This window comes from Salvelinus namaycush, chromosome 38, assembly GCF_016432855.1.
Source record: "Salvelinus namaycush isolate Seneca chromosome 38, SaNama_1.0, whole genome shotgun sequence".
In the NCBI taxonomy this organism is placed as follows: Eukaryota; Metazoa; Chordata; class Actinopteri; order Salmoniformes; family Salmonidae; genus Salvelinus; species Salvelinus namaycush.
This window is the reverse complement of record NC_052344.1, coordinates 15,278,229-15,304,481: the sequence shown is the minus strand read 5'-3', so window position 1 is coordinate 15,304,481 and position 26,253 is coordinate 15,278,229. Positions and strand designations below refer to the sequence as shown.

At 44.4% G+C, this 26,253-nt stretch overlaps 1 protein-coding gene across 1 annotated transcript; it reads right to left on the bottom strand.

Annotated features, from left to right (window-relative positions):
* Nucleotides 1-244: 244 nt before the first annotated feature.
* LOC120032343 (sodium-coupled neutral amino acid transporter 4-like) lies at nucleotides 245-21,341 on the bottom strand. Its single transcript, XM_038978395.1, has 16 exons — nucleotides 21,209-21,341; nucleotides 17,386-17,610; nucleotides 16,868-16,964; nucleotides 16,444-16,559; nucleotides 14,956-15,029; nucleotides 14,729-14,821; nucleotides 14,546-14,627; nucleotides 14,297-14,379; nucleotides 14,061-14,119; nucleotides 10,849-11,100; nucleotides 10,500-10,579; nucleotides 10,289-10,389; nucleotides 9,932-10,056; nucleotides 2,841-2,985; nucleotides 2,486-2,583; nucleotides 245-2,122 (listed from the first exon to the last, which is right to left on the bottom strand). Exons 2-16 carry the CDS (start codon nucleotides 17,496-17,498, stop codon nucleotides 2,018-2,020), a joined length of 1,623 nt encoding a protein of 540 aa, XP_038834323.1. The 5' UTR covers nucleotides 17,499-17,610; nucleotides 21,209-21,341; the 3' UTR covers nucleotides 245-2,017.
* Nucleotides 21,342-26,253: the final 4,912 nt, after the last annotated feature.

Sequence of the window (26,253 nt, the reverse complement as noted above, 5' to 3'; positions counted from 1 at the left end):
AATAACAAAGTGTAGCCCCCGCTGTTCCATAAAAATCTGAAGGATGAGATATACGGATGCAAGTACTGACCTTCCATATCAAAATTATGGCTTTAACCATGTTTTGAGGCTATATATTGTTTACATTTACGTTGTTTACAAACATTGGAGTAAACTAATCATATATTTTGGGATCTGATGGGGTACGACGGTTAAACTAAGCTCTTGAGGCATTTATAAGTTACATTTTTCAAGAATCAATGGGTACAAATCATTAATTTATAAGTTAAAAAATGTAGCAACTGCAGATTTCCCCTTTAAGGTGTGAACTGCAAACACAGATAAAACAATGTATCTTGTGTCTCAGAAACAGCACAGTCTGGAGGTCCAATCCATTGCTTATTTTACCCAGAATATTTTTCCCACAATTGAATTTTGTCACAAGATATCGTTTTACACACTGGGATAGAAGAAAAACATTCTCATGGGTTATAGGATCGCTGTGCCAAGTCAAATAGATAAATAACCTGTATGGTATACTGCCAGTAGACCTTCTTTAACTCTCATAGAGTTCTGTTGTTGTTCCTCTTCACTGAAACTAGCGTTCACTAGTTGTATTTCATAGCAGTTTACTTCACATGAAGTTTAGGAAGAGATGGAGTTACAAGTTGAAAATTATCTCAAGCCAATAACATGAGCTCATCTCCTGGTAATGTTCGCTGCAATTGACCCAAGGGCTCTGTAGCGTGACACATTGGACAAGAGTGAACAAGAAGGCAAAGAAAGAAACACGTAAACTGTCATTCAGTAGATCAGTAGACCATTGGCCAAGTACCGGTACATTCAAAACTCAGCAACATTCAAATCTCTGCGACAATAACACTGAATGTAGTCTCTTGTTTGAAGCTCAGTCTACACGGCTGTTTCAAAATGGCTGACAGTGTGTGTTGATCATCGCGTTAAGTGTTGATTGGGAGAATGGACATGGCTGAAAATTTTAACTTGGTGTATGTGTCTGTCAATGTGTATGATTGCTAACGTCTGACCTCATGATTGCTGTCAAGGGATGTTTGAGAGCAACACACTGGCCACTGAGAAATATGTGTGTGCACATAAACTGTGGTGATTTGATTGATTGTAAAAGTATAAAATACAATATAAACTACTTTACCAAACCTAGTTTACAAATATCCCTCAGAACAACTTTTTCCAGGCTCTAGCTCGGAAAAAGATACACCTGTCATATGTACCGTTACATCGACTTTGCTTACTCCCCCTAGGTGTACAAAAATATATTTTGACAGTAAGCAAAATAGCTCCAATTAGTGTAGATGGCATGCTGTATGTGTGTGTTTTTTGTGTGTGTCTGGATGTGTTAAAAATACATAAAAACTTGAAACATATGCTAAAAGTGCTCTTTGTTTTTGAACCCTTGTCCCACCTCTCTCTCTCTCTCTCTCTAATCTTCAAGTGTGCAGAGCCCATGGCCCTGAAGCCACGCCTGCAGTCACAACCAGCTCCAATAGTGGCAGCTCTCAGATCAGCTCTCATTCTCTTTGGGTTCTCTTGACAGTTTAATGGTTGAGGTCCCTGCTCGTATTTTTCCTTCGCTCAGGTAATATCACAGAGTAGGGATGATGGGCTATCTAGACAACTATGGCAGGGCGCGCAGCAACAGCCACAGCGTCTGCTGTCTTTTCTCCCGTTTCTGACCGTCCTTCTTGATTACTTTGTGTCCTTTCGGCAAGTCCCTGTTGTGGAGGATTCTATAGAACTAAACCATCCAACAACAACAAGAAAGAAAAAGAATAACAAACTTAAAAGAGTCTGTTTAAGTTGTAGAACGTAGTCCCCTCCAGTAATACTTTGTGGAAAGGGGTGGGGGTTGAGAAAAGCGAACCGCCCCTTTACAGTACGCTGATGTACTCAGTCTGTGGGTGATGTGTGGGGGCACCCCCGGGCCCGGTGACCTTACCCCCAAGGCACAGTCAGGGGAGGGGGTTTGAGGTGAGAGGGGGTGGAGGTAAGGGGGGTCCTCTTAGTGACCACCGCCGGAGCCGGGAGGGTTGTGGATCCAGTCCATCACGATGAGCGACAGGCTGCTAAACATGAAGATGATGCCCACCACCAGGAAAATGGCTGCCTGAAAGACATCAGGAAAAAGAATAACGACACTGTGAGAGGAGGTTGTGTGAAGTGTTCATATCTGTACATTCTGTGCAATAATTTTTTGGCAAGAATCTCAGTGGGCCTCTGGGAAACCCTGTTTTGGGGGACTGCTGTAAATTTGTAAATCAGGGTTGTTGTGGATGGGGGTCTGTTCTAATAACAGCTATGGTGTGTCTGTGTGGACATGTTGATGGGTGCTAATTTCGACAGGCTGTATCATGTGTGTGTCATATGTTGTGTGTGTCAGAGTGGCTGTTCTGTGTGAGTCACCGTATGTGATTTTGAGTTGAGTGTTTGTGTGCGTGTGTTCGTGCACCATCGTTTCCTGCACACTTACCGAGATCTTCTGCACGGAGCGCATCGGCACGGACTTGACCAGGCGTAGATAGAAGGCAGCAGGGAGGATGAAGATGAGCATGGTGGCTGCAGAGGAGCCTGTCAGAGGGGAAACAGGAAGAAGACCACCATCAGTCGTTTAGTCTTTTCTGTCTAAACAAATGTCCTCACTTAGACAGAACTAGCCTTAGGAGGTGCGGGCGTTTGAGCCAGCCCAGCACTAACACACCTCATTCAACGAAATACCTCCACATCAAGACATCAATCAGTGTTAGTGCTTGGTGGGAACAAAAGCCTGCACACCCCGTAGCTCTCCAGAAATGGATTGGGGACCACTGCTGTGGTTGAGGACTCACCGATGAAGCCGAAGATGTCTCTGATGGTGGGGACGAAGATGACCAGCAGGTTGTTGAACAGGAGGATGAAGGCGGCGATGAGCATGTGACGCACCCAGCTGAACTCCCGTTGGCTGAACAGCATGGTATTGATGGAGGAACGGATCTGCAACACAAACCTCTTTATAACGTCTGATCAACCGCGACATACTGACGATCAGTTGACAATTAGGATACCACTTGTGAAGTGTTTTTTTATGTACTGATTAATACAGCACTTTTTTGTCCTTATTTCTCTTATACACACACACACACATACACACAAACGCACACACACACAAACAATTATCAACACACACAGTCAAATTCAAGGGAGAGTAGGTAACAATATCGTCAGTCACGTCTGCAAACTAGTCTAAGCCCACAGGCCAATTCCCACAGTTGGCTGCTGACTGAAGTGTGTCAACTGCAGCAGCTGAGAGTCTAAGTAGGCAGCCAGGCAGAGAGGCAGGGAAGGAGGCCACCAGCTAAGAGGCTGAGAGCTGCACAGCTCAAGGCATTGAGTTAAAGACTTCACTGGGTGAGAGGTCACGGGTATCAGGTGAAAAGGAACTGCTATGTGCCAGCCGGCCACAGGGGGAAAGGTTGAGGAGGCGGGGCTTAACGCGCCATTCAAAAGGCAGAGAATTAACTCTGGGAGAACCTCCTGCAACGGCACCCTGGGATTGCATCAGCCGAGGGCCAGAGAAGGCGGGACTGAAGGCAGCAGGATAGGCGTGTTCTGCCCCCAGGCAACGCTTGTCACTTAAAAATGTCCCTTTTTTCCCTTTACTGAAATCCTCTCATTTGTTCTTTTCACTAATGATACCTTTCCTATGTAAACATTTAGAGAGCAGAAAGACGAGACGCTTGGCTGGTTCATGTTTCAATCTAAATACTTGTTTGGTGAGGGTTGATGGCGCGCTGCTCTCTTGAGTTGTGGATCTAAAGCCAAAATGGCCGACACTGACACCTTGCTGAAAGAATGAAGGAGTGGCAGAGATTTACACCCTTATTATTTTAAGGGAGTGGCAGTAACCCTGCAAGGCAAAATTACCCCCCCTATTGATAATAAACAATCCCCTCTCCCAGCAGTCATGGCATAATTGGGCCGGTGAAAACCTGGAGCCTGGGCGTGACATTCCTACCCACCTGGACGCCAAGGCTCTGAACTATTCAGCGCCCAACAGAGATCCTGCGCAGGGCCTTTGGAGTGCACCATGCAATATTTGCCTGCATCTCCCTCCCTCCACCTGCTATGACAGCTCCCACTGGGGTGAGATATGTGGCAAAGCGCCACCGCTGCTAAGGTACCTGGGTCTACCAGGCCAGCCAAAAGCTAGCAACATGGCCCAAAACCAGGGAGCCAACTGGGCTCCAACCAAGTGAAAGATGCTGCAACCTTTTCAGATACAGCTAGATATATGGCATAGTATTACTACGCCTTGGTTTGCCCCTGCTTTTTTCATAGGGGAGGAAGACATTAAAAAGGGAAGAGCAAAAAGGTAAATCCAAGATTAAGAGAAACAATCACACCATAAAGTCAGGAATAAGATAGACAGGTTTTAACTTGAGATTTTTGAAATCCTCAATTGACTGACCATCAGAAATAAAACCCATTTTAATCCCTTTTCCACCACATTTAACAAGCCTATTCAACCACTGTCAAAGACAGGTGACAGGGTTCACTTTGTAAAGCCAGTCAAATGATCCTGAAAATATTTTATCACAGCAATAACAAGGGCAGATATATAATTAACTCACTAACTATAAGCTTATTTTCCATGAAGTCACTGTGAAAAGACAGCATGCATGGCAGGCTACTTTTGGTAACAGCCAACTGGGCATTGTGCTTGTGCATCACAGGATTTGTCTTCTCTGACCTGCCCTCTAGTGGAAAACTCAGCAGCAACCTAACAACCCCATCACAAGAGTACCATCACTACTAGGCCAATGTAACCATCATAACTGACTGCAACACAAACATAATCCCATCTTATTACAGAGCCATAAGCAGCAGAAAATACCAAGGTTAATAGTTAGAAGGCTATTTCCTGCGTTTATATTTCTGTCAAATGGTCCCACTGCTTTATTTAGAAAGAAAGAAAAGGTCAACCGCCTTGAGACGAGGCCATAGAATATCACAATATAACAGATCATCACACACCAACATTCACAAACAATGTTGTAGGTCAATTAAATGACTCATGAAAACAGGAATCATTACACTTAAGAACACTTTAAGTGACTTTTTAAACATCAAAATGAACAGTTGACTTGAGGTAATTTAATTATTTGTGTTCCTGTTATTGAGGAGCCATGAAACAAAGAGAGCATGGGAACTAGACAAGACTGCCTACCACATCTAAACACTGTTTCATTAAAACCTGCTGGTTCGTGACCAAGTATCTTTACTGTTGCCTTTAAAAGTTCTTTACTGTTTGAGCCCACTCTTTCACCTCGCCTCCCCTCTCCCCTCCTACACAAGCCCAGCCCTCCTGCTTGTAATAAAGGACATAGTGCTTGAGAGACAAAGCAAACGTTAATCTGAGTGCTGAAGGCCTCTCTGCCAAATGAAGGGCAAAGGACTCTCAAGGGAAGATCTCAAATGTCACGTCTCGTGATTCAGAGGGCTGGACACCTGGCAACGTGATGCCAGCATGACTGGTTACTTTCATCTCACCTCTCCTATGTCTCCACAACTATATCCTCAAGCTTGTGCGGTGAACTGAACTCACTGCGCTGTAAATGCTGAGGTGCACGTGATGCTTTGTTGAAGCCTGAGCAGCAGTCAAGGGGGGGAAATCAATGGTTTGATGCTGGGTTATCTAGGCCATGACTAACGTGTTTGGAAAAGATGCCATGCATATGCTATGCCCCACAGTTTTTCAGGTGTAACAGACCAGTAGCTAATGGCTACAGAGAACACGGCAGCACATCAACATGATTGTGTCCAAACATGTATTCGACATGCTGTACTTGCTTTATGTTCACATCGCCTCCCTTCATTTCTGTGCTTGACTACGGCCTGCTCAAGGAGCCTTTCTGCTATGGGAGAGGCTGTACAGACACACCTGGTGCCCTCTGATTCAGAATAGTTGGGTTAAATGCGTTAGACACATTTCAGTTGAATGCATTCAGTTGTACAACTGACTAGGTATCCCCCTTTCCCTTTCCCTAATGGATGATGTACACTACATGGTCAAAAGTATGTGGACACCCCTTCAAATGAGTAGATTCAGGTAATTCAGCCACATCCATTGCTGATGGGTGTATAAAATCGAGCACACAGCCATGCAATCTCCATAGACAAACATTGGCAGTAGAATGGCCCGTACTGAAGAGCTCAGTGACTTTCAACGTGGCACCTTCAAAGGATGCCACCTTTCCAATAAGTCAGTTCGTCAAATTTCTGCCCTGCTAGAGCTGCCCCGGTCAATTGTAAGTGCTGTTATTGTAAAGTGGAAACGTCTAGGGGCAACAACAGCTCAGCCGAGAAGTGGTAGGCCACACAAGCTCACAAAATGTGACCACCGAATGCTGAAGCGCGTAGCGCGTAAAAATCGTCTGTCCTCGGTTGCAACACTCAATACCGAGTTCCAAACTGCCTCTGGAAGCAACTTCAGCACAAGAACTGTACGTTGGGAGCTTCATGAAATGGGTTTCCATGGCCGAGCAGCTGCACACAAGCCTAAGACCACCATGCGCAATGCCAAGCGTTAACTGGAGTGGTGTAAAGCTCGCCGCTATTGGACTCTGGAGCAGTGGAAATGCATTCTCTAGAGTGATGAATCAGGCTTCACCATCTGGCAGTCCGATGGACGAATCTGGGAAATCTTAACGCTACAGCATACAATGACATTCTAGACGATTCTGTGCTTCCAACTTTGTTGCAACAGTTTGGGGAAGGCCCTTTCCTGTTTCAGCATGACAATGGCCCCATGCACAAAGCGAGGTCCATACAGAAATGGTTTGTTGAGATTGGTGTGGAAGAACTTGACTGGCCTGCAGACAGCCCTGACCTCAACCCCATCAAACACCTTTGGGATGAATTGGAACGCAGACTGCAAGTGAGGCCTAATCGCCCAACATCCCTAATGCTCTCGTGGCTGAATTGAAGCAAGTCCCCGCAGCAATGTTCCAACATCTAGTGGAAAGCCTTCCCAGCAGAGCAGAGGCTGTTACAGCAGCAAAGGGGGGACGAACACATTATTAATGCCCATGATTTTGGAATGAGATGTTCGACGAGAAGGTGTCCACATACTTTTGGTCATGAAGTGTATGTGACGCAGCTGAGAGTCATGTCGAGACAAAGGAGTTTGGTTCAGTTAGTCGTCCTGATAAGCCTCTCCCAGATAGGTAATGCTGGCTACCTGGCAACAGCAGCAGCATGGCACTAGTTAAAACCTGTTAAAGAATGTGATGATTATGTCGATGGGTGAGGGAGAAATAACTTGTCTTATTGTTCACCATCTCCAATTTGTTCCATCCAACTTGATTTTATTCCGAGTAGGATAGAAGCCTAGACAATAAATAACTTGTAATGTTTGTAGTAACCATCTGGATACAATCTACTGCTCAATGGGGAGAGTTTGCGCTGCAAGCAGGCAACACAACAACACAGGGAACAGTGTCCTTCGCTCCCACTTGCCACAGTAAGGAAAGGGTAGCTAGATAGCGTAGCCAATAACAGACCATGGTGACAGCTGAAGCACATTTATTGTAGTTTTCACCAAAAATGTACAACTCCTGCATTAACGTCTAACGTTACATTAAAAAACATATATATACTCAGATAAAAACAAAATTATTTCAACTTCGGCAGACAAGTTTCAAATTCTCGCTGAAGTTTCTAGCCATAAGAATAAACTAGGTAGCTGGGAAGGGCTCATCGGGACTGACTGAACCCAGTCCGTTCGTCTCCACTCGACTCTCAGTGCGCAAGAAACGTAATTAATTTGGGCACTAGGCGTGTCCGTATAGCCTCCCTTCTGACACTGCATTTTGGTGTCAGCTGCAGTAGTCAGTGAGTGCATTGTCTCTCCCTTCCTCCCTCTGTCTTTCTCTCTCCCTCCCTCTCTCTAAGGGGGAGGTCACAGTGGGGGTTTTTCCACTGTCTGCTCAGGGCTTATCTCCTGTAAACTTCCACTGGAACTGTGAGATTCACTTGCACATTCCCATGACCAAAGAAGCGTTCACTCCCACAGTGAGAGAGCTGGTGAGTGTGTGAGTTTCTGTGTGTGTGTGTGTGTGTGTGTGTGTGTGTGTGTGTGTGTGTGTGTGTGTGTGTGTGTGTGTGTGTGTGTGTGTGTGTGTGTGTGTGTGTGTGTGTGAGAGATAGTGTGTCTGTGTGCGTGTAAGAGTGTGGGAGTATCAGTATAGCCCACAGACAAGGTGTGTGTGTGTGTACCACTGCAGCCCACAGACAAAACGGATACTCCCCCCACCTCTCTTTCTCTCTCCAAGCAGGGATTGACTCGAGCCATGGGGCTGACAGTTCTCCCCTACCCTCTGCTGGTGGCTCAGTGTAACACCACCACCAACACATACTCCATTTACCCTTCCACCCTAAAACTGTCTCTCCCATCACAAGAACCCATCTCCCAACTCCTGCAAGCTACAATGACTGAAGGTAAACAGTGGAATTGTGGTGCCGTTCCCTTGTATAGCACTTTAATCGCTTGGAGAAAAAAACATTCCATAAATCTAATCTATTATTACCATCTTAATGTTCCTTGGGTCAACTAAGTCCTTTGAGAGGATCCATTCTAATGGGCACTGCTAAGTGCGAATGCATGGTTCATTGTAGGCTACAAAAGAGGTTCATGACACTTCTGAGACCCTCAGCCCTTTATGGGCTCCTGTGCCAGGCTAGGGCCAAGACAAATATAGCCCACAGCCATATAGGGGGGTCAGGTACGGCCATGCAAGGCCAACGCTCTCATTCAGTGACTCACACACCACACAGGCAGACAGGCAGGCAGGCAGGCCGCATGAACAGGATATTACATAATAACCAGTGGAACAGAAACACAGTATCAGACCTGAACTGATGCTACAAACCAAGGCTAAACTGTACAAACCAAGGCTAAACTGTACAAACCAATGCTAAACTGTACAAACCAAGGCTAAACTGTACAAACCAAGGCTAAACTGCAGCTTACACTTTAACAAAATAAGGACGGTAGCAAGTGACTTTACGGTATTTATTTGCTAGGACAGCATGTGGTGACAATGTGCAACTTAGAGCAGAGTGGGAAATGAGAGACAGGGGAGTTGTGAACATTACACTGTGTTCCTTGGCAGCCAGGCTAAAGAGCTTGTGACGAACAAGACGTCTATTGTACCACTGCTTTTCACATTGACATTTAGTCATTTATCAGACGCTGTTATACAGAGAGACTTACAGTAGTGAGTGAATACATTTCCGTGCTTTCACATGCTGTGTCTATTGATGTGTGTCCATCTATGTGTCTCCCAGAAGGAAGAGACTGAATATGTCTGGCATCATGTGGGGAGCAGTGTAGGGGTGTAATTGTTTCAAAGCTGTGTATGCGTGTGCGTGTTAATTTGTGTTTATGTTTGTATTTGTGTGTCTAAAGTATGATTGGAGGAGGGACAGAGTGCTCTTGTAAGGAAGCTTACGACAGACAAACAGAGCTTGGAAAACATGGGCTGGTTCTCATTTGGGACCTGGGGAGTTGGATTGACAGGATAGCTGAAAGTCTAATAATGAGTCAGCTAACATCACATCAGAACAGTATGTGCTTTACCAAGTTCAGCAAGAAAACCAGCCGTGTCAACACATCCACTCACTCACTCAGCCAATACAGAAAGAGACCCTCATGTTGGTATTAAAATAAATTAAAATAAAATGACCTGGGTGTTGAGCAACGTGTGAATGTGTCTGCATAAATTGTAGGTGTGAGAATGTGTGCATATGTTTTGTGTATGTGGGTGTGTGTGTGTCTGTGTGCATGCATGCGTGTGCGAGTCTCTGCTTGTGTGTGTGGATGTGCGTGTGTGTGTGTGTGTGTCTGCGTGCGTTTGAGCAGATGTCTCGTTGTACTTACAGGGAACAGGACAATGGGGACAGTCAGGGTGACAGCGGTCAGGACAGCCAGACGGACCAGCAGGAGCATGGTGTCAAACTTATACACCTTGGTGAAGGTGTGGAGCAACTCTGCCTCCACGTTTTCTGTGTTCAGGAGAAAGAAGGAATACAAGCTGTCAGAGACATACCAATACAAAAGCCTGAACTGGGTGTGAGAGAGAGATATGGTAAACAAACACACAATGGTTATAGTAGCTTACTAGTGTATTTTAATACATACTACTGGCTCTTTTTCAAACATTTCACTTATAAAATGAACATATAACGCCAATAAAAGCAGAAACAAAGTAATACAATTGCTGTAAATGTATCTTACCGTAGAAAGTGAGGTAGCCGAACAGCGCTGAGAGCATGTACATGACCAGCATGGCCAGAATGGACAGGTTGGACACGTTCTGCATCTTTCTCCGGGAGCGACTGGGGAAAACGCAAGTTGAGATGTGAGATGTATGGAGAAAATGTACCGCAGCAATTTATATGAGCGTCTATGCAAACGTGTCTTTTGTAATTCACTTGGATGCACTTACTCTTTGAGTTCACTGTAGATGGGTAGAATTTCAGGGTGGCACACAAAGGAGAAGGCCAGGATGGGAACAGTGTAAGCAGTCTGAAATGACAGGAGAAGAGATTGTGGATGAAACACAGGCCCAGATACACACTCACAGCAGCTAACTATGTTTGGTTTGATTTCATGTACGTTAAGAATTGCGTTCTTCTAAACGTTGATTAATCCCGTTTTTGGGAATGTTTTTCAGAGGATATTGTTTCCAAAACACAGAATTATGACATGAAGCATCCCGACTCACCACATATACACACACACACGTATGCACACACCCCACCCACATACAGTAGCTCCACACCTCACTTACTCACCTGAGAGTTGAACACAAAGTACTTGGGCGTGCACATCTCCTCCACGTCGTCGGGGTGTGGTTCGAAGCGGACCCCTGAGGTGTGGTGGCCGTCCAGGTAGGAGGCGGGGGACATGTCAGCTCTGGAGAATTCCATGAGGACGGTGCCGTTGTGCAGGGCGTGGGGCCCCAGGGCTGTTCCATTCATACTGTGGTTGGCATGATGGTACATGAAGGGCATCGGGCAGGGGAGGTTGTACTTCTTATAGATCAGCTGAGGGGTAAAGAGGGAACAGAGGGGTGAGATGGGGACAGAGAGATGAGGACAGAGGGGTGAGATGGGGACAGAGGGGTAAAGAGGGGGGAGAGGAGTGACATGGGGACAGAGTGGTGAGATGGGGACAGATAGGGTAAAGAGGGGACAGAGGGGTGAGATGGGGACAGAGGGGTAAAGAGGGGGGAGAGGAGTGACATGGGGACAGAGTGGTGAGATGGGGACAGATAGGGTAAAGAGGGGACAGAGGGGTGAGATGGGGACAGAGGGGTAAAGAGGGGGGAGAGGAGTGACATGGGGACAGAGTGGTGAGATGGGGACAGATAGGGTAAAGAGGGGACAGAGGGGTGAGATGGGGACAGAGAGATGAGGACAGAGGGGTGAGATGGGGACAGAGGGGTAAAGAGGGGGGAGAGGAGTGACATGGGGACAGAGTGGTGAGATGGGGACAGATAGGGTAAAGAGGGGACAGAGGGGTGAGATGGGACAGAGGGGGGAGAGGAGTGAGATGGGACAGAGGGGGGAGAGGAGTGAGATGGGGACAAAGGGGTGAGATGGGGACGATTAGCAAACATAGAAATGCATTATATTACATTGGCAGCATTCCATTATATTGCAGAGCAATGAGTTCCTTCCAACCTGTAATCTTTCATTCTGTCTTCAAAGAAACAGACGCTGAACGCTAAACTATGTACTTTCAGGGTTACTAACTACATAGGATGCCTCTCTGATAGCTACTATAGTATAAACCCTGTGTAAAACAGAGTGTGGCCGCAAGCACAGATCTATTTCATTAATGATGATACAGACTGTATCAGGGTTTAATATGAAACACCACTAGAGAGCAAGTGGGCCAAAGTGGAGTTTAAGATATCAAAAGAAGGCTGTTGATAAACTCATCTCTAATCTCATGTACGGTAACTAACCAGCTGAACTCCACACCAGGCATATTCTAAATGTTACTAGGAACTACCATGGCATGCAAATCACCCACATTGCCTGTGAGAGCAAAGCCAGCATTGGCATAATACCCTACAAACTGTCAGGATGACATTTAAGGAGGATAAAGTAGGTACGATCAAGACGCCGTGTGCCAAGAATACAAAAGCAATGTAGGCGAAATGTACTATTTTGGCAACAAGTACAGTGGGGCAAAAAAGTATTTAGTCAGCCACCAATTGTGCAAGTTCTCCCACTTAAAAAGATGAGAGGCCTGTAATTTTCATCATAGGTACACTTCAACTATGACAGACAAAATGAGAGAAAAAAATCCAGAAAATCACATTGTAGGATTTTCTATTAATTTATTTGCAAATTATGGTGGAAAATAAGTATTTGGTCACCTACAAACAAGCAAGATTTCTGGCTCTCACAGACCTGTAACTTCTTCTTTAAGAGGCTCCTCTGTCCTCCACTCGTTACCTGTATTAATGGCACCTGTTTGAACTTGTTATCAGTATAAAAGACACCTGTCCACAACCTCAAACAGCCACACTCCAAACTCCACTATGGCCAAGACCAAAGAGCTGTCAAAGGACACCAGAAACAAAATTGTAGACCTGCACCAGGCTGGGAAGACTGAATCTGCAATAGGTAAGCAGCTTGGTTTGAAGAAATCAACTGTGGGAGCAATTATTAGGAAATGGAAGACATACAAGACCACTGATAATCTCCCTCGATCTGGGGCTCCACGCAAGATCTCACCCCGTGGGGTCAAAATGATCACAAGAACGGTGAGCAAAAATCCCAGAACCACACGGGGGGACCTAGTGAATGACCTGCAGAGAGCTGGGACCAAAGTAACAAAGCCTACCATCAGTAACACACTACGCCGCCAGGGACTCAAATCCTGCAGTGCCAGACGTGTCCCCCTGCTTAAGCCAGTACATGTCCAGGCCCGTCTGAAGTTTGCTAGAGAGCATTTGGATGATCCAGAAGAAGATTGGGAGAATGTCATATGGTCAGATGAAACCAAAATATAACTTTTTGGTAAAAACTCAACTCGTTGTGTTTGGAGGACAAAGAATGCTGAGTTGCATCCAAAGAACACCATACCTACTGTGAAGCATGGGGGTGGAAACATCATGCTTTGGGGCTGTTTTTCTGCAAAGGGACCAGGACGACTGATCCGTGTAAAGGAAAGAATGAATGGGGCCATGTATCGTGAGATTTTGAGTGAAAACCTCCTTCCATCAGCAAGGGCATTGAAGATGAAACGTGGCTGGGTCTTTCAGCATGACAATGATCCCAAACACACCGCCCGGGCAACGAAGGAGTGGCTTCGTAAGAAGTATTTCAAGGTCCTGGAGTGGCCTAGCCAGTCTCCAGATCTCAACCCCATAGAAAATCTTTGGAGGGAGTTGAAAGTCCGTGTTGCCCAGCAACAGCCCCAAAACATCACTGCTCTAGAGGAGATCTGCATGGAGGAATGGGCCAAAATACCAGCAACAGTGTGTGAAAACCTTGTGAAGACTTACAGAAAACGTTTGACCTCTGTCATTGCCAACAAAGGGTATATAACAAAGTATTGAGATAAACTTTTGTTATTGACCAAATACTTATTTTCCACCATAATTTGCAAATAAATTCATTAAAAATCCTACAATGTGATTTTCTGGATTTTCCCCCCTCATTTTGTCTGTCATAGTTGAAGTGTACCTATGATGAAAATTACAGGCCTCTCTCACCTTTTTAAGTGGGAGAACTTGCACAATTGGTGGCTGACTAAATACTTTTTTGCCCGACTGTATGTTCTGTCTGCATTGAAACATGACTGGACAGAAAAAGAATGTCAGAGTTGATAAAAAGCTGTAGTTGTTGGCATATTGACAGAAGGTGAAATGTAGCCGTCTTATCTCACATCTGATGGTACTTTATATAATATCAACACCATCATCCGTCATTGTTCAGTCATTGAGAGGGCTAAAAATGCTAAACTAGCGGAGGCAGGTTAAACTTACCACTCCCAGGAAAAACACCATGCAGGATAGAGAGAATCCACTGGTGTAGCCAAGGTAGCCTAGAGACAAGAGAGAGAATTAGAGAGAAACTCTATGTACTAATGTACTATCAAGCAAACACTCACACACATTATGTAAACAAAGCATACAAAGACTAACTCTGAAACACACTCGCAACCGCACACCCACACACACCCTCACGCACTCACGCATACACCCATACACACACAACTTACCCAGGTTTTTGAGTATGCAGAGAGGCAGGATGATACCGATGGACACAAACACAACCAGGTAGTTTCCATTCATGTACCATTCACTGTAAACAACGCAGAGAGAACAGGTCTCACACACAGAGCATCAATCCATCCATCTATCTATCAATACACCAACCAAACTGTGTAGTGTGTTGTGCCACCTGTGCCAAATGAACTACAAATAATGGATTTTATGAAATAGTTAACCAATGACAGACAGACACTTACCCAGAGTTCTGCTCCAGTCTCATGAAGGCACGGATCACTTCTGGCAGTTCATACTTTACAATAAAGAGGTAGCTGGACATGGCTGGGTGCAAACAAACACAGATATTCCCACACTGAAACACATGTACATTTCAAAATAGAATCATAACACTACGATGAATGCAACATTAGCTGTTCACTTACCACCAATATTTTGAAGGGTTATCGATCCAAAAGCAGCCATTTTCCCTGGCCAGCCAAAAGCTCGCTCTCCCAACTTTTCATAGATGAGAGAGCCTGTTAGAAAAACGACAATGTGCTGATGAGTGATATTCAAAGACACAGAGAAAAAAAGCAGAAAGGTGAGGACAGATAGACAGACAGAGGCTGACGAAAGACAGACATGCCCATGAGTTAAAACATACACCTACCTCCTTCTTTTGCAGTCATTAGCAGCAAGTGAACGGAGTACAACGACAAGATGGCCACACCCAAGAGAAGGACTCTACGTTGGGATAGAAACCAGTCAGACATTAGCATTGGGCTATACCATACGGAAATCTTACACAAATCACAAAGAACAACACTTGGAGGGGAATCAACTGGGTTACAAAACACCCTACATAATAACTTTCACTAGTTTCCCCCCCTAGTCACTCTCACTCTGTTTCCCCCATTACCTATTTAGGGAGGTAAACTTAGCTTTAGAACTGCAGTCGTATTTAACTTGAGGGGGGGGGGGGGGGGGGGGACCTGATGCTTTCTCTGGCATGCATTTATTGCCTATTTGAGAAGACCATGTTCCAATGCCTAAAGCACATGTCAAAGACACTATCATGCCATGTCGATATATGTGCCAGCTCAGACAAAATAGTGGCAGACCAATGCGTGTCAATGCTTAGAGACCAGACTAAACGCTGAGCTATTATATAAGTCAATAAAGTAAAGTGAGGTATTCCGGGAGGGGATGTATAGGTTTCCCGCATCGGCTGAACATGATCAGCCTTAAATCCTTACACTTAAAGAGGTCACAAGGGGCCTTGGTCACCAAGGAGCCTCTAACCCAATGATCCAGTCTCCAATGGGCTCCAACGTATTAAACTAACTGAATTAAATATGTTGTTTTTGAATTGAGAGTTGCCCCTCTACCCCTCACTGTACTATTGTTGGCCAGACAGGCAAGCAGGTGAATGACTGTATCAAATGGGTGTTATGTGATACCACCTTACAGAATGTCAGGGAAGCCCAAAATAGATGGTGCGGAAGTAAGATGTCGCAACTGATGAGGGGGACTGACGTTAAAGGACTCCCTGTAAACTCCTTAGGACCGGAACAAACCGGCTGCACCAATATAATCATCAAGTGGGTTTCTAATCTACTTCCTTGTCTCCTGTCCTTCAATCACTTTCAGGGATATGTTTTTGCTTAGTGAAAGTACTGTCACCAAATTCTTTCTTGGTAAAGCCCAGCCATATACAATGGAAACAGGACTGAAGTAAAGCATCATCATCCTGTTTTGGACATTTGAGAAACCTGGTTATAGGGATTGTTTTAACAGACTCTTACGGACCTTAAACACAATCCGGGGAAGCTGGGAATGGATTGGGTGACATGGTTGTTCACGCCACCTTTGCATGCATGCTGGGGATGGCATGTCACAAAAAGGTCCTGACTTCGAACCAGAGTTAGTGTCTGTGTCTGCCTATTCTCGAATACATACCCCACCACTCACCCTGTTGTCAAACCCCACTTGCTATACCAAGGACTCTGAAGTTATTTCAGTCCTATCAGTAATACTATACGATGCAGACAGAATACTTTACTTTATTAGCTGGTGCTTTAATCACTTGACTGTTGCAGAAACCAAACATTGACCCCGTTCCACATTGTCTCTATGGCAGAAGTTGACACACACTTACACAAAAAGCACAATGCCAGTGTTGGCCATGGCGTAGGAGAGACCCAGGATGCCGCTGCCCATGATCGCATTACTCAGGTTGAAGACCGACATACCAAAGGAGGTATGTCCTGGGTGCTGAGAGAGAAAACGTTAGAGAGAGAGGGTAAGAGAGAGATTACTATGAGTTCAACTGATCGTAAACAAGAACATTTCACACACACACACACACACACACACACACACACACACACACGTGCATGCACCACCCGTCACACACATGTAAACTATCAGTTCCTACGAAAGGGTTCCTCGGAATGAAAGTTTGAATAAAAGCAGACAGCTTTTGAGGAAATGGCCAAGGTTGTTGCTAAGAGATACAGTGTCCATAAGCAAGAGCAAACATGCATGTGTTGTCATCGATAGTTCATCGTCAGTCTTCTTACGTATTCTTCTTGATACTCCTCGTACTTCTTCTTCTTCATAATCCCATTAGTGAGAAATTTGTGGCTCTCTGCGTCTCCATCCTCATCCAGGAAGTGACTGCAGATGTACAATCATTGAATCAATCTCTAGTTTAAAATACTTCTTTATGACTAGTTTATGACAGCTATGTTTGGACTTTTTGAGTGGTTACAGGGTCAGTTAGCCTAGTTCCAGCTTCTATATGTTTATTACAATTTTTGGGGTGTTTGAAGAAATGAGATTACAGTGTAGCTAATCTGTTGGCGCTTTACAGTGAAGCTATGAGCTGAGAGATTCTCCTAACCAGTGTATTGAAAAGCATTGTGTACATTAGACAATGATAGGTAGGAGACAATAAATGTATGATAAAGAACATAATTTCTATACAGTTTGGCAAAGAACACATTCTTGTTGCAACAACTAAGGAAATGCGCTTTCTTTCCTGTTTTTTTCTGTAGAAAGTCTCAGATAAAATAATTGATACAGTATTGAACCACACCTGTTGATGGTGGCCTTCTCTGAGTCGATGGGCTCTGTGAAGCGGTCGTCCAAACTGGCTGTGCTGTCATCGTCTGCCTCCGTGCAGACTTTCTTCAGCTCCATGCGGTCCATGGTTACAGCTATAGTCGTACGGGGCTGGGGAAGGGGTCACGGTCCAAAGCAGAGCAGTTGTACTCGGTAGGTTGGCTTGCTTTATCTCAGCCTTACACTATAGGGCAAATACCTGCAGAAAACAGCAAAGGGAGAGATAGTAAATATTCAGAGAGCTGCTGATGTGGCGGGAAGCCCTTATAACCAGCAAACATACAACCAATCATTCAATGTTGTCTAAACGTTGACTAAAAGTTGTGGGCCTCAACTAGCCATCATTTCTTTGTAATTACACTTTGACTAGCCCTCTATAAAGTGACAATATCCTTAATAAGATACAAAGTAGTACATGTCCAGTCAAAAAGGCCATGGCCACAAGTTTTCTCTGATTTGACTGTGTAATCTGTCAACAATGAGCTAGTTACTGTTAATGTTATGAAGATACATTCAATGAGTCTTATCTGACTGGCCAGAACTCTAGGGCCTTGACAAAGGACACTTCAAGGGGAAGAAAAGGTGTCATTCTACACACACCCTTCTGTGTCACATTCCCCTGAACCCGCAGCACCATTTTATCTCCCCATTCGATACATGTTGGTAGCTCACGCACTTCAGTGTGCTTTAACCATGGCGTCTTTCATAAACAATATCACTGTTCCTGTCACGCATTGGAATCTTGACATTCCGTGCAGACTGGTTTTGGATACTTTTTGTACTCTGCTATACACTGAGAGTTAACAAAATGGCCTCTAACTGTATCAAGTTCAAAAAGATTTTGTAGTCGATGTAGATAAGTAATTGTAGTCTTTTTTTGCTTAACAGACCGTAAAATCCCATATCAATTGTGACCTCAATTTTACATATCATCTATTTTAATAGAATAGCACACATTATTTTCCCTAAAAGAACCACTAAGTAACCCTTTCAGACACACGTCCATGTTCTATTGCTGCGGTGCAGTTTCCTTTATGATGCTATAACCACATTAATTTTAGGTGGGTGAAAGCAAGTCTCAACATTATGTCAAAAACACGCCTGAATCCTAAATTCGGGTCAAAGAGGTCGGCTTATGAGGCCATGAGGCAGGCAAGTTTCCAACCAAATGTTCCTAACCTCTGGGAAAGCACGCTACAAAGGCCTGTCTGTATTGCTGTCCATGGTAAACCCAATTCAATTGAACGCACCGAGTGCACTGAAGTAGTGGGCCAGCAGGAGGCATGTGTTCATATTTCCATTCTATTGAACATTTGATTGCTGCTATTACGTAACAACAAGATGAGGCACTGGGCAGCGCACACAGAGCTCTGCTAAATTATTTTAACAGCCAATTACCCACAGTGCTGTTCTTCCCATACAAAGGCTTCTTTGACATGAATGGGTAAAAACAGCTGAGCAGCCAGGGCCCTTGTCCATCCAGGTTCCCAAAAGTCGCACCCTGCTCCCTCCCCTGTCCTACCGACCAACACCCCAGGAAAAAAACAACGGTGAAACACATCTAAACCTTAGTAACAAACATGGATGTCCAACGTTGTGACAAAGCCATAAACAAACAGCTATGGAATATAACCTCATCCACCAATCCAAGTCCATGAATTAACATTTCAGTGCTGCCCATCAAAAAACAAGCATTGTAAAAACTCTTTGAAAGGAAGTTTTAGTGCTAGAAAATACATTTCAGTCACATGCTATTTCAACTCTTGCTATTTCAACTCTTGCTATTTACACTCTGGCTATTTACACTCTTGCCCCAGGCATTAATGAAACTGGGCCAAGTATAAAATCCATCATCCTCACATGATCGTCAAAGCACGCCACGTTAACAGTCAATAAAACATTACGTAAGTGAGTCTATGCACAGTAGGTCCTCCATGTTGTACCCAGTCAGGACAGAGATCCATGGCCTTCAGGACTGAAACAGGTCATGTAAGGGGTTCCATGTTTCCCTTTAAGTCCATGCTGTGGAGAAGTCATAGACAGACTGAACCTGTATCTTACCACACACCTCTTTTGTTGTGACTGCTGTCACCTCCCCTGTATGGAAATGTATAGCCAAGCCAATCGTTAGCTGTTTGTGAAGCATTTTTCTACATACTTAGTTTTGCCTAGCTTGTCTACTCTACACAGTTCTGGTTTGATCGCATTCTAGTTCCTGCTGTGCCTATACCAGCTGCGTTCCTGGAACTGCTGTGTGTCCTAGTACATTCCTATGTTACGTCTCCTCTAGATAGACAGATTGACTGGTAGGCCTATATCTTCGTATTTGTAGATATTTGTATCTTTGTGATCGAAAGTGTGCATTGCATACAAATACAATCAATCATGGTCCCAACTGTACACCTCCCCAGTGTGCTACCCTCGAGCAAATAAGAAAGAACCTGCTCAACCAAACTTCACCCCTCCACCCAGGCAGCTAAGCACTCCACTGCTCCCCGTGCATATACCTTGTGTTATGCTATGACTAAGCTACCTATAGCCATAGACACAGCCCCAGCAAAATCTTTGAACCTTTGCCTTTCATGCACATCTGAAATGTATGCTTTACCCACTGTAGTTAAAACCATTGCTACTTTTGCATATGATTGTTTGAATAACAACAACTGAGTGAATGTGATTTAAAGTTGTCACAGTGTGTTAGTCAATGTGTCTGTGTATGCATTTGCTGTTTGATAAAGCCAATGTGATAAATGCACGCAAGTACAGACTTTAAGATTTAGATTTTAATTTGAGACAGTTTTTGTTACAGCAGGAAAAGAATCCTGCAGCAACAGGAAATGTAAATTATGACGTGGATTATAATTAATGGACATTTTGTGTAGGGGGTGATACATTTTTCGTTAGGGCAAGTCAAGTCTGACATTTTAAAGTGAAAATCACAAACTTTAGAAGCTTTTTTAAACCTCAAATACACTACAAGTTTCCATGTCCTGCTGTTAAGGAAAACTCCTGCAACAACAGGATGATCAAATTAAGATACGGCATCTGTATGCCGTTTATTGCATTATCAAACACAATATTTGATACCAAGTCTTGTACACTGTGCAAATAAAGAACCTTCTTGAAAATGCCTAACGCCTAAATCGAATGTAGTGTGCTTGCATACAACAAGGCTACAACACTTTTAATAGAAAAGTCAGTTCTGTGACACAACAAATACTGATCAAAACTTGAGATTCTTCTAATCCAATTTGCCAACAGCGTGACATCAATCATCTGAATGGGAAAAACATGAACTTCATTCGTTTTATCTGTCCAGAAGTAGCAGAAAAGGAGTCTGTGCAATTTACATAACACTCAACTCCAAGTTTAAGGACACAACAAAAGTAGAGAATCCCATTCTTACTGGAGGTACACAACACATCATTAGCTCAAAGATTAGCTCTGTCTAACTCAAACTACCACTCAAGTTACGCAAGTCCCACTTCAGCAGTGGCTTGGTTTTCTACCCAACAAAACATCTAATAAACCCACAAACAAATGCTCAAAGGAAACCAACTGAATACCAATGAAATACCTCCCACATTCTCAAAAGCACAAAACAAACTAATTCAGCTAGGTGCATCTACAGTTTCTCAAGAAAACTGTAGAAAATTCTCCACTTTCCTCTACAAGATTTTTTATTTTCTCAGCAGTTACAACTTAGTGCCTATTTGAATAACAAACTTAGATCAAGGTAACTAAAGTTCCCCGACACGAGAAGCAGATAAATCATGTGGAAAAGGAGACATACTCACTCATTCAGAGATGACAGAGACGGGGTCCGAAGTGTTTTTTTTGGCTTGTTTGGGGGGGAGAATGAGGACAGTGCTAGTGAGCAGCCGGGAGAGGCAAGAGCTGCTGCTTTTTTGTAACCCAGGTGAGAGGAAGGCTTTTAAAGAGCAGGGGAAGGACCCACCCTGGCCAATCACGTCAGGAGCCTGAAGCCAACAACGCCTCCCCCCCTTTCCCCTACGTCAATGAAAAAGGAGCAAGAGAGAGAAAGGCAGAGAGAGGAGTTAATCAGTAGAAGAGAGGGAGGGTTTAGAGAGAGAGAGGGACAGCACACAGACATCCTGAAAGCTCGGCCAAGATTGCATAGTGAGCGTTGTTGCATCAACTGATGTTTGTTCTGTGATGGCCCGCCGAGCACACACGCCGGGTGGTCATCCCTGGGTGCAAATGGTACCGTCCTCATGCTGCGGTCACTGTCCTACCCTGTCCTGCCCTCAAACACACACCCCTCCCTTCCCACTAACCCTACCCCCTACTACCATGGGTTGACTCAGCGTACCGTTAAGCATTCAGAGCCTGCCAGAGACAACTGGCATCCATTGGGGAGGTTGTGACACTGCCCGCCAATCAGGGGCCACAGCTGAGTGTGCCGCTGAGCGCAAGGTCACACTCCGCTAAAGGATGGGGTCTTAACAGTCCAATTTTGTAATCCCCCTCATACACACGTACACACGTATACACGTACACACACACACGTACACGTACACGTACACACACACACACACACACACACACACACACACACACACACACACACACACACACACACACACACACACACACACACACACACACACACACACACACACACACACACACACACACACACACACACACAAACTTCAAATCAGACACATGAAATGCTTCTTTTGAGTCCACAACCCACCACATTTTCTGAAATAAAATAAATATTACTGAAAGTGTTGTCTAGTCCACACCTGTTACAGCAGAGAGTGTTGTCTAGTCCACACCTGTTACAGCAGAGAGTATTGTCTGGTCCACACCTGTTACAGCAGAGAGTATTGTCTGGTCCACACAAGACATCTGCAGAAGCAGAGCAGTACAGTCACATAACATCACTCACACATACAGATATAAACTCTCCACAGAATAACCTAAATAGCATGTCGTATATTCACATGTAGTATTTGTAATTAGTTACAAGTTAAGACACAAAACAAACCAATTTTGCAAGTAAGTTATCTCAACAATTCAAAGACTGAGTCAGTCAGGACGATCCAAAGCTGGAAGACATGTCAACTCCATTTATACCTCAACCATCATTCACGGAAAATGATCTGCTACTAAGCACCAATAGCCCGAAAACACAAACAAAAATACTCTTCTATGCTACCATGGGCAATGCATCACCACTGTGGCAAATTACATGGAAAATATCCAGCCTATTCAGAGATGAGTGCAATGTATAAAAAGAAGCTCAGAAATTCAATCAGAGTGAAATTTTAAAGAGAAGGTAAGAGAAATGAATACAGGGAGAATTAAATGAAAAGGTTAATTCTAGTGACAGTCCTACTGACCATGCCTGAAATCTTCACAGATCTTCACAGACTTCCTTCTGGCTATGGGAGCATTCCTTAAAAGGTGTCACACTTCTGAAGTGCAAGGGTTTCACACCAAACAGTCTAATGTCTCTGAGCCAATCATTAGCGGTTCTAGACCAGCCCAGGTCACACAGGAGAAGCGACTGACTGGAACAAGCCTGCTCCAGCCACTACTCAAACGAACAGAGACGTGCTTAGTCATTACAACACAAATTCTAAACTACAACACAAAAAGCCTTGACATCAACGTTATTAAGACAATAACTACTACATTGGCTGAAGCAAAGCTGAACATTATAGAAGCCAGTGAAACATTCTAACCAAACATTGTTTTATCACGGCATTTGTCATGTCATATTACATCACTCACACACAAGAAGATGCATATTTGGCCTCCCGGGTGGCGCAGTGGTCTAGGGCACTGCATCGCAGTGCTAGCTGCGCCACCAGAGTCTATGGGTTCGCGCCCAGGCTCTGTCGCAGCCGGCCGCGACCGGGAGGTCCGTGGGGCGACGCACAATTGGCCTAGCGTTGTCTGGGTTAGGGAGGGTTTGGCCGGTAGGGATATCCTTGTCTCATCGCGCTCCAGCGACTCCTGTGGCGGGCCGGGCGCAGTGCGCGCTAACCAAGGGGGCCAGGTGCACGGTGTTTCCTCCGACACATTGGTGCGGCTGGCTTCCGGGTTGGAGGCGCGCTGTGTTAAGAAGCAGTGCGGCTTGGTTGGGTTGTGCTTCGGAGGACGCGTGGCTTTCGACCTTCGTCTCTCCCGAGCCCGTACGGGAGTTGTAGCGATGAGACAAGATAGTAATTACTAGCGATTGGATACCACGAAAAGGGGATACATTTATAAAAAAAAGAAGATGCATATTTACTCGACCACACATGGATTGACCACGGAAACAACAACAGCTTAGCCCTCTGACCAGTTGCGCTCCTTACCCCAGCTATTTCCCCATGTCAAGACATTCCCATCTTCAAACACTCCTTTCAAATGTGGATATAAATTAAACCTTCCTGTAATTATTGTTCCAGTAAACATTTCTTATTGACATTGAGGAACTTACGGAACACTTTGCATTGGGCTCTTCTGTATATAAGAGGCCATCTTCAATCAAATCAATATTCATTCAGTAACAGATGTCCTATTCTGAAAATCTCAAGCATCTACCTGGAGGATTATACAGTACCTAGCATTTTGGATAACGGGCTATAAATAAGAGCCAATGTTTTCCTGCTGTATATCAGAAGTTTCAGCTACATGGGCTGAACTTTCTATGGTATTTTTTTTTTACAGTAATTTGAACTCTCTCTCCCTCTGTGAAGACCAAGAGACAGATCCTTGCATTAACTGCATTACTGGAAGTACTTCAACTGTGGTCCCCCAAAAACCCACTGGACTGGAGGCAAATACTCCCCCTCCAACGTATTCACTTTTTACGAGGGGTCTCTGACGTCGACAGAGTAGGATCTGGCCTGTAGATGCCTATTAGTTGGGTTATTTCTGCAGCAGGAGACCCACATGTTGGGTGAACAGCAGCTGGTTAACAGCGGTTGTCAATTACAGGTCAAGAGGCCTCCTGACCTCTCTTATCTTCCAAAACAAAAACACCAAACCAGTCCACTGGCACCAGCAGGTAACTGGAACAGCTGAAACACCATGTCACAGCAATACTACAGGCATTTCTAATAGGGTGAATACAGGGTCCTATCCCAAGAAAGGCGCATGCACACCCACAAACTGTAGACAGCACTCCAGTCACCAGACTCTTGCCAGCGCAGTCGTCCAACTAGCCTCATTCCAGCAGCCTCCACAGCTCTCTAACCAATTATAGAAAGCAGGAATTTTAAGGCAACCAAAATAAGTCGGTACCCCAGACACCATGTGACATATCACCAGGACGGTAATGGAAAGTGCCGCTTTTGTTGCATCAAACAAACCAACATCTCTTTCCGTCCAACATCAACATTGCTGGAAGAATGTCTGGGCCCTTACATCATAACAGTTTAGAATTTGTTGAGAGACACATTTTGATCTTTGCTATGTAACTCTATGCTTACGTCTGGTGAACCATTAGAAGCCATTAGCCTGTGTACTATCAGGTGTGTAACACTGGCATTCAAAAGCAAAGAGGATATAACACAATGCTCCTTCTAAAAATCCCTCAAATGCTGAAAGGTCAATAAGGAATCAATACAGTGCAAGAGATACACCAGCCCTTCCACACACTTGTTACAAATACAACAAGTGTAGACCTACCATGAAATGCTTACTTATAAGCCCTTAGCCAACAATGTAGTTTTAAGAAAAACAGGAGTTATTTAAAAAAAAAAAGAAGTTAAATAACAATAACGAGGCTACATACAGGGGGTCCGGTACCGAGTCAATGTGCGGCGGAACAGGTTAGTCAAGGTAATTGAGGTAATATACACATGTAGGGAGGGGTAAAGTGACTATGCATAGATAATAAACAGTGAGTAGCAGCAGCGTAAAAAAAAAAGGGGGGTCAATACCAATAGTCCGGGTACAACATGATGTCAAAAAAGACTCAGGTTACAGTGATCAGCTGACACCTCAGGGTAGTTTAGGAGAAAGTCAAGGGTGTCCTGCATGTGGGACTACTCTGAAATTCACAGAGTGGAGTTACATCCGTGAAAATTCTTTAATGGCATTGTCGAAGGGGTTACAACCAGTCAAAGCACATTTTGATGTACAAGTACACCTCCTGGACAGGACGCTAGTCTATCGCATGGCCAATCTAGCAAGCAGCACCAAGCAGAGACGCATCAGTTCCCTTTTTTACAGTATGACTCGGCCGGGGATTACATTAATATCCCCACAAGGTTGGTGGTATTAATGTGTCCTAACCACCCTGTCAGTCAAGTTGATACCCACAAATCAACTATTTAGATGTTGTCTGCACATGCAAGTTAATTATGAGTGGCATGTGCCTCTCTTTCTCTCTCACAGATGTGACACATTCTACATGTCCACTCTCCGAGGCTCCTTGCCACAATTTCAGCTCCACCATAAATGCCTTGGGTGTTATGGGAGCCCAGTTCAAGATGGGGTTGACTCGTGTAGCCTACATGGAGATGCATCCGATCCACTGCTTATCTACACTAGCTCGTTACTATTGTTGGCTGTGTGAGTCCTTTTATCCATCTGTACAACTAGAAAAGCTTTGAATGTCGGCCACTGATCAGTTTTAAACCCAATGTTGAATTTAGGTGTCCCTTCTCTCCATTCAACTCGCGAGAATGGTTTCTGAATGTCGGGGGCTGAAATTTGCAAATCCAGCATTTAGCTATTGACATAGAAAAGGTTGCTTCATAACACTGCTGCTATTCACCTGTCTGGTATCAGTAAATACCCAAAAGTATCCATCCCAAAACTTGCAAGGTGTTTGGTTAGGCCTTTGCCAATATCATCTAACAAGTAGGTGTGT

What these genes read in the sequence shown, in the direction of transcription:
- LOC120032343 (XM_038978395.1), bottom strand. Translation starts at nt 17,498, where the DNA reads ATGGACCGCATGGAGCTGAAGAAAGTCTGCACGGAGGCAGACGATGAC. An exon ending in GAGAAGGCCACCATCAACAG is followed by an intron (nt 16,965 to 17,385) that starts GTGTGGTTCAAT and finishes GTACATCTGCAG; the next exon opens with TCACTTCCTGGATGAGGATG. An exon ending in ACTTTGTGTTCAACTCTCAG is followed by an intron (nt 10,580 to 10,848) that starts GTGAGTAAGTGA and finishes CTGTCATTTCAG; the next exon opens with ACTGCTTACACTGTTCCCAT.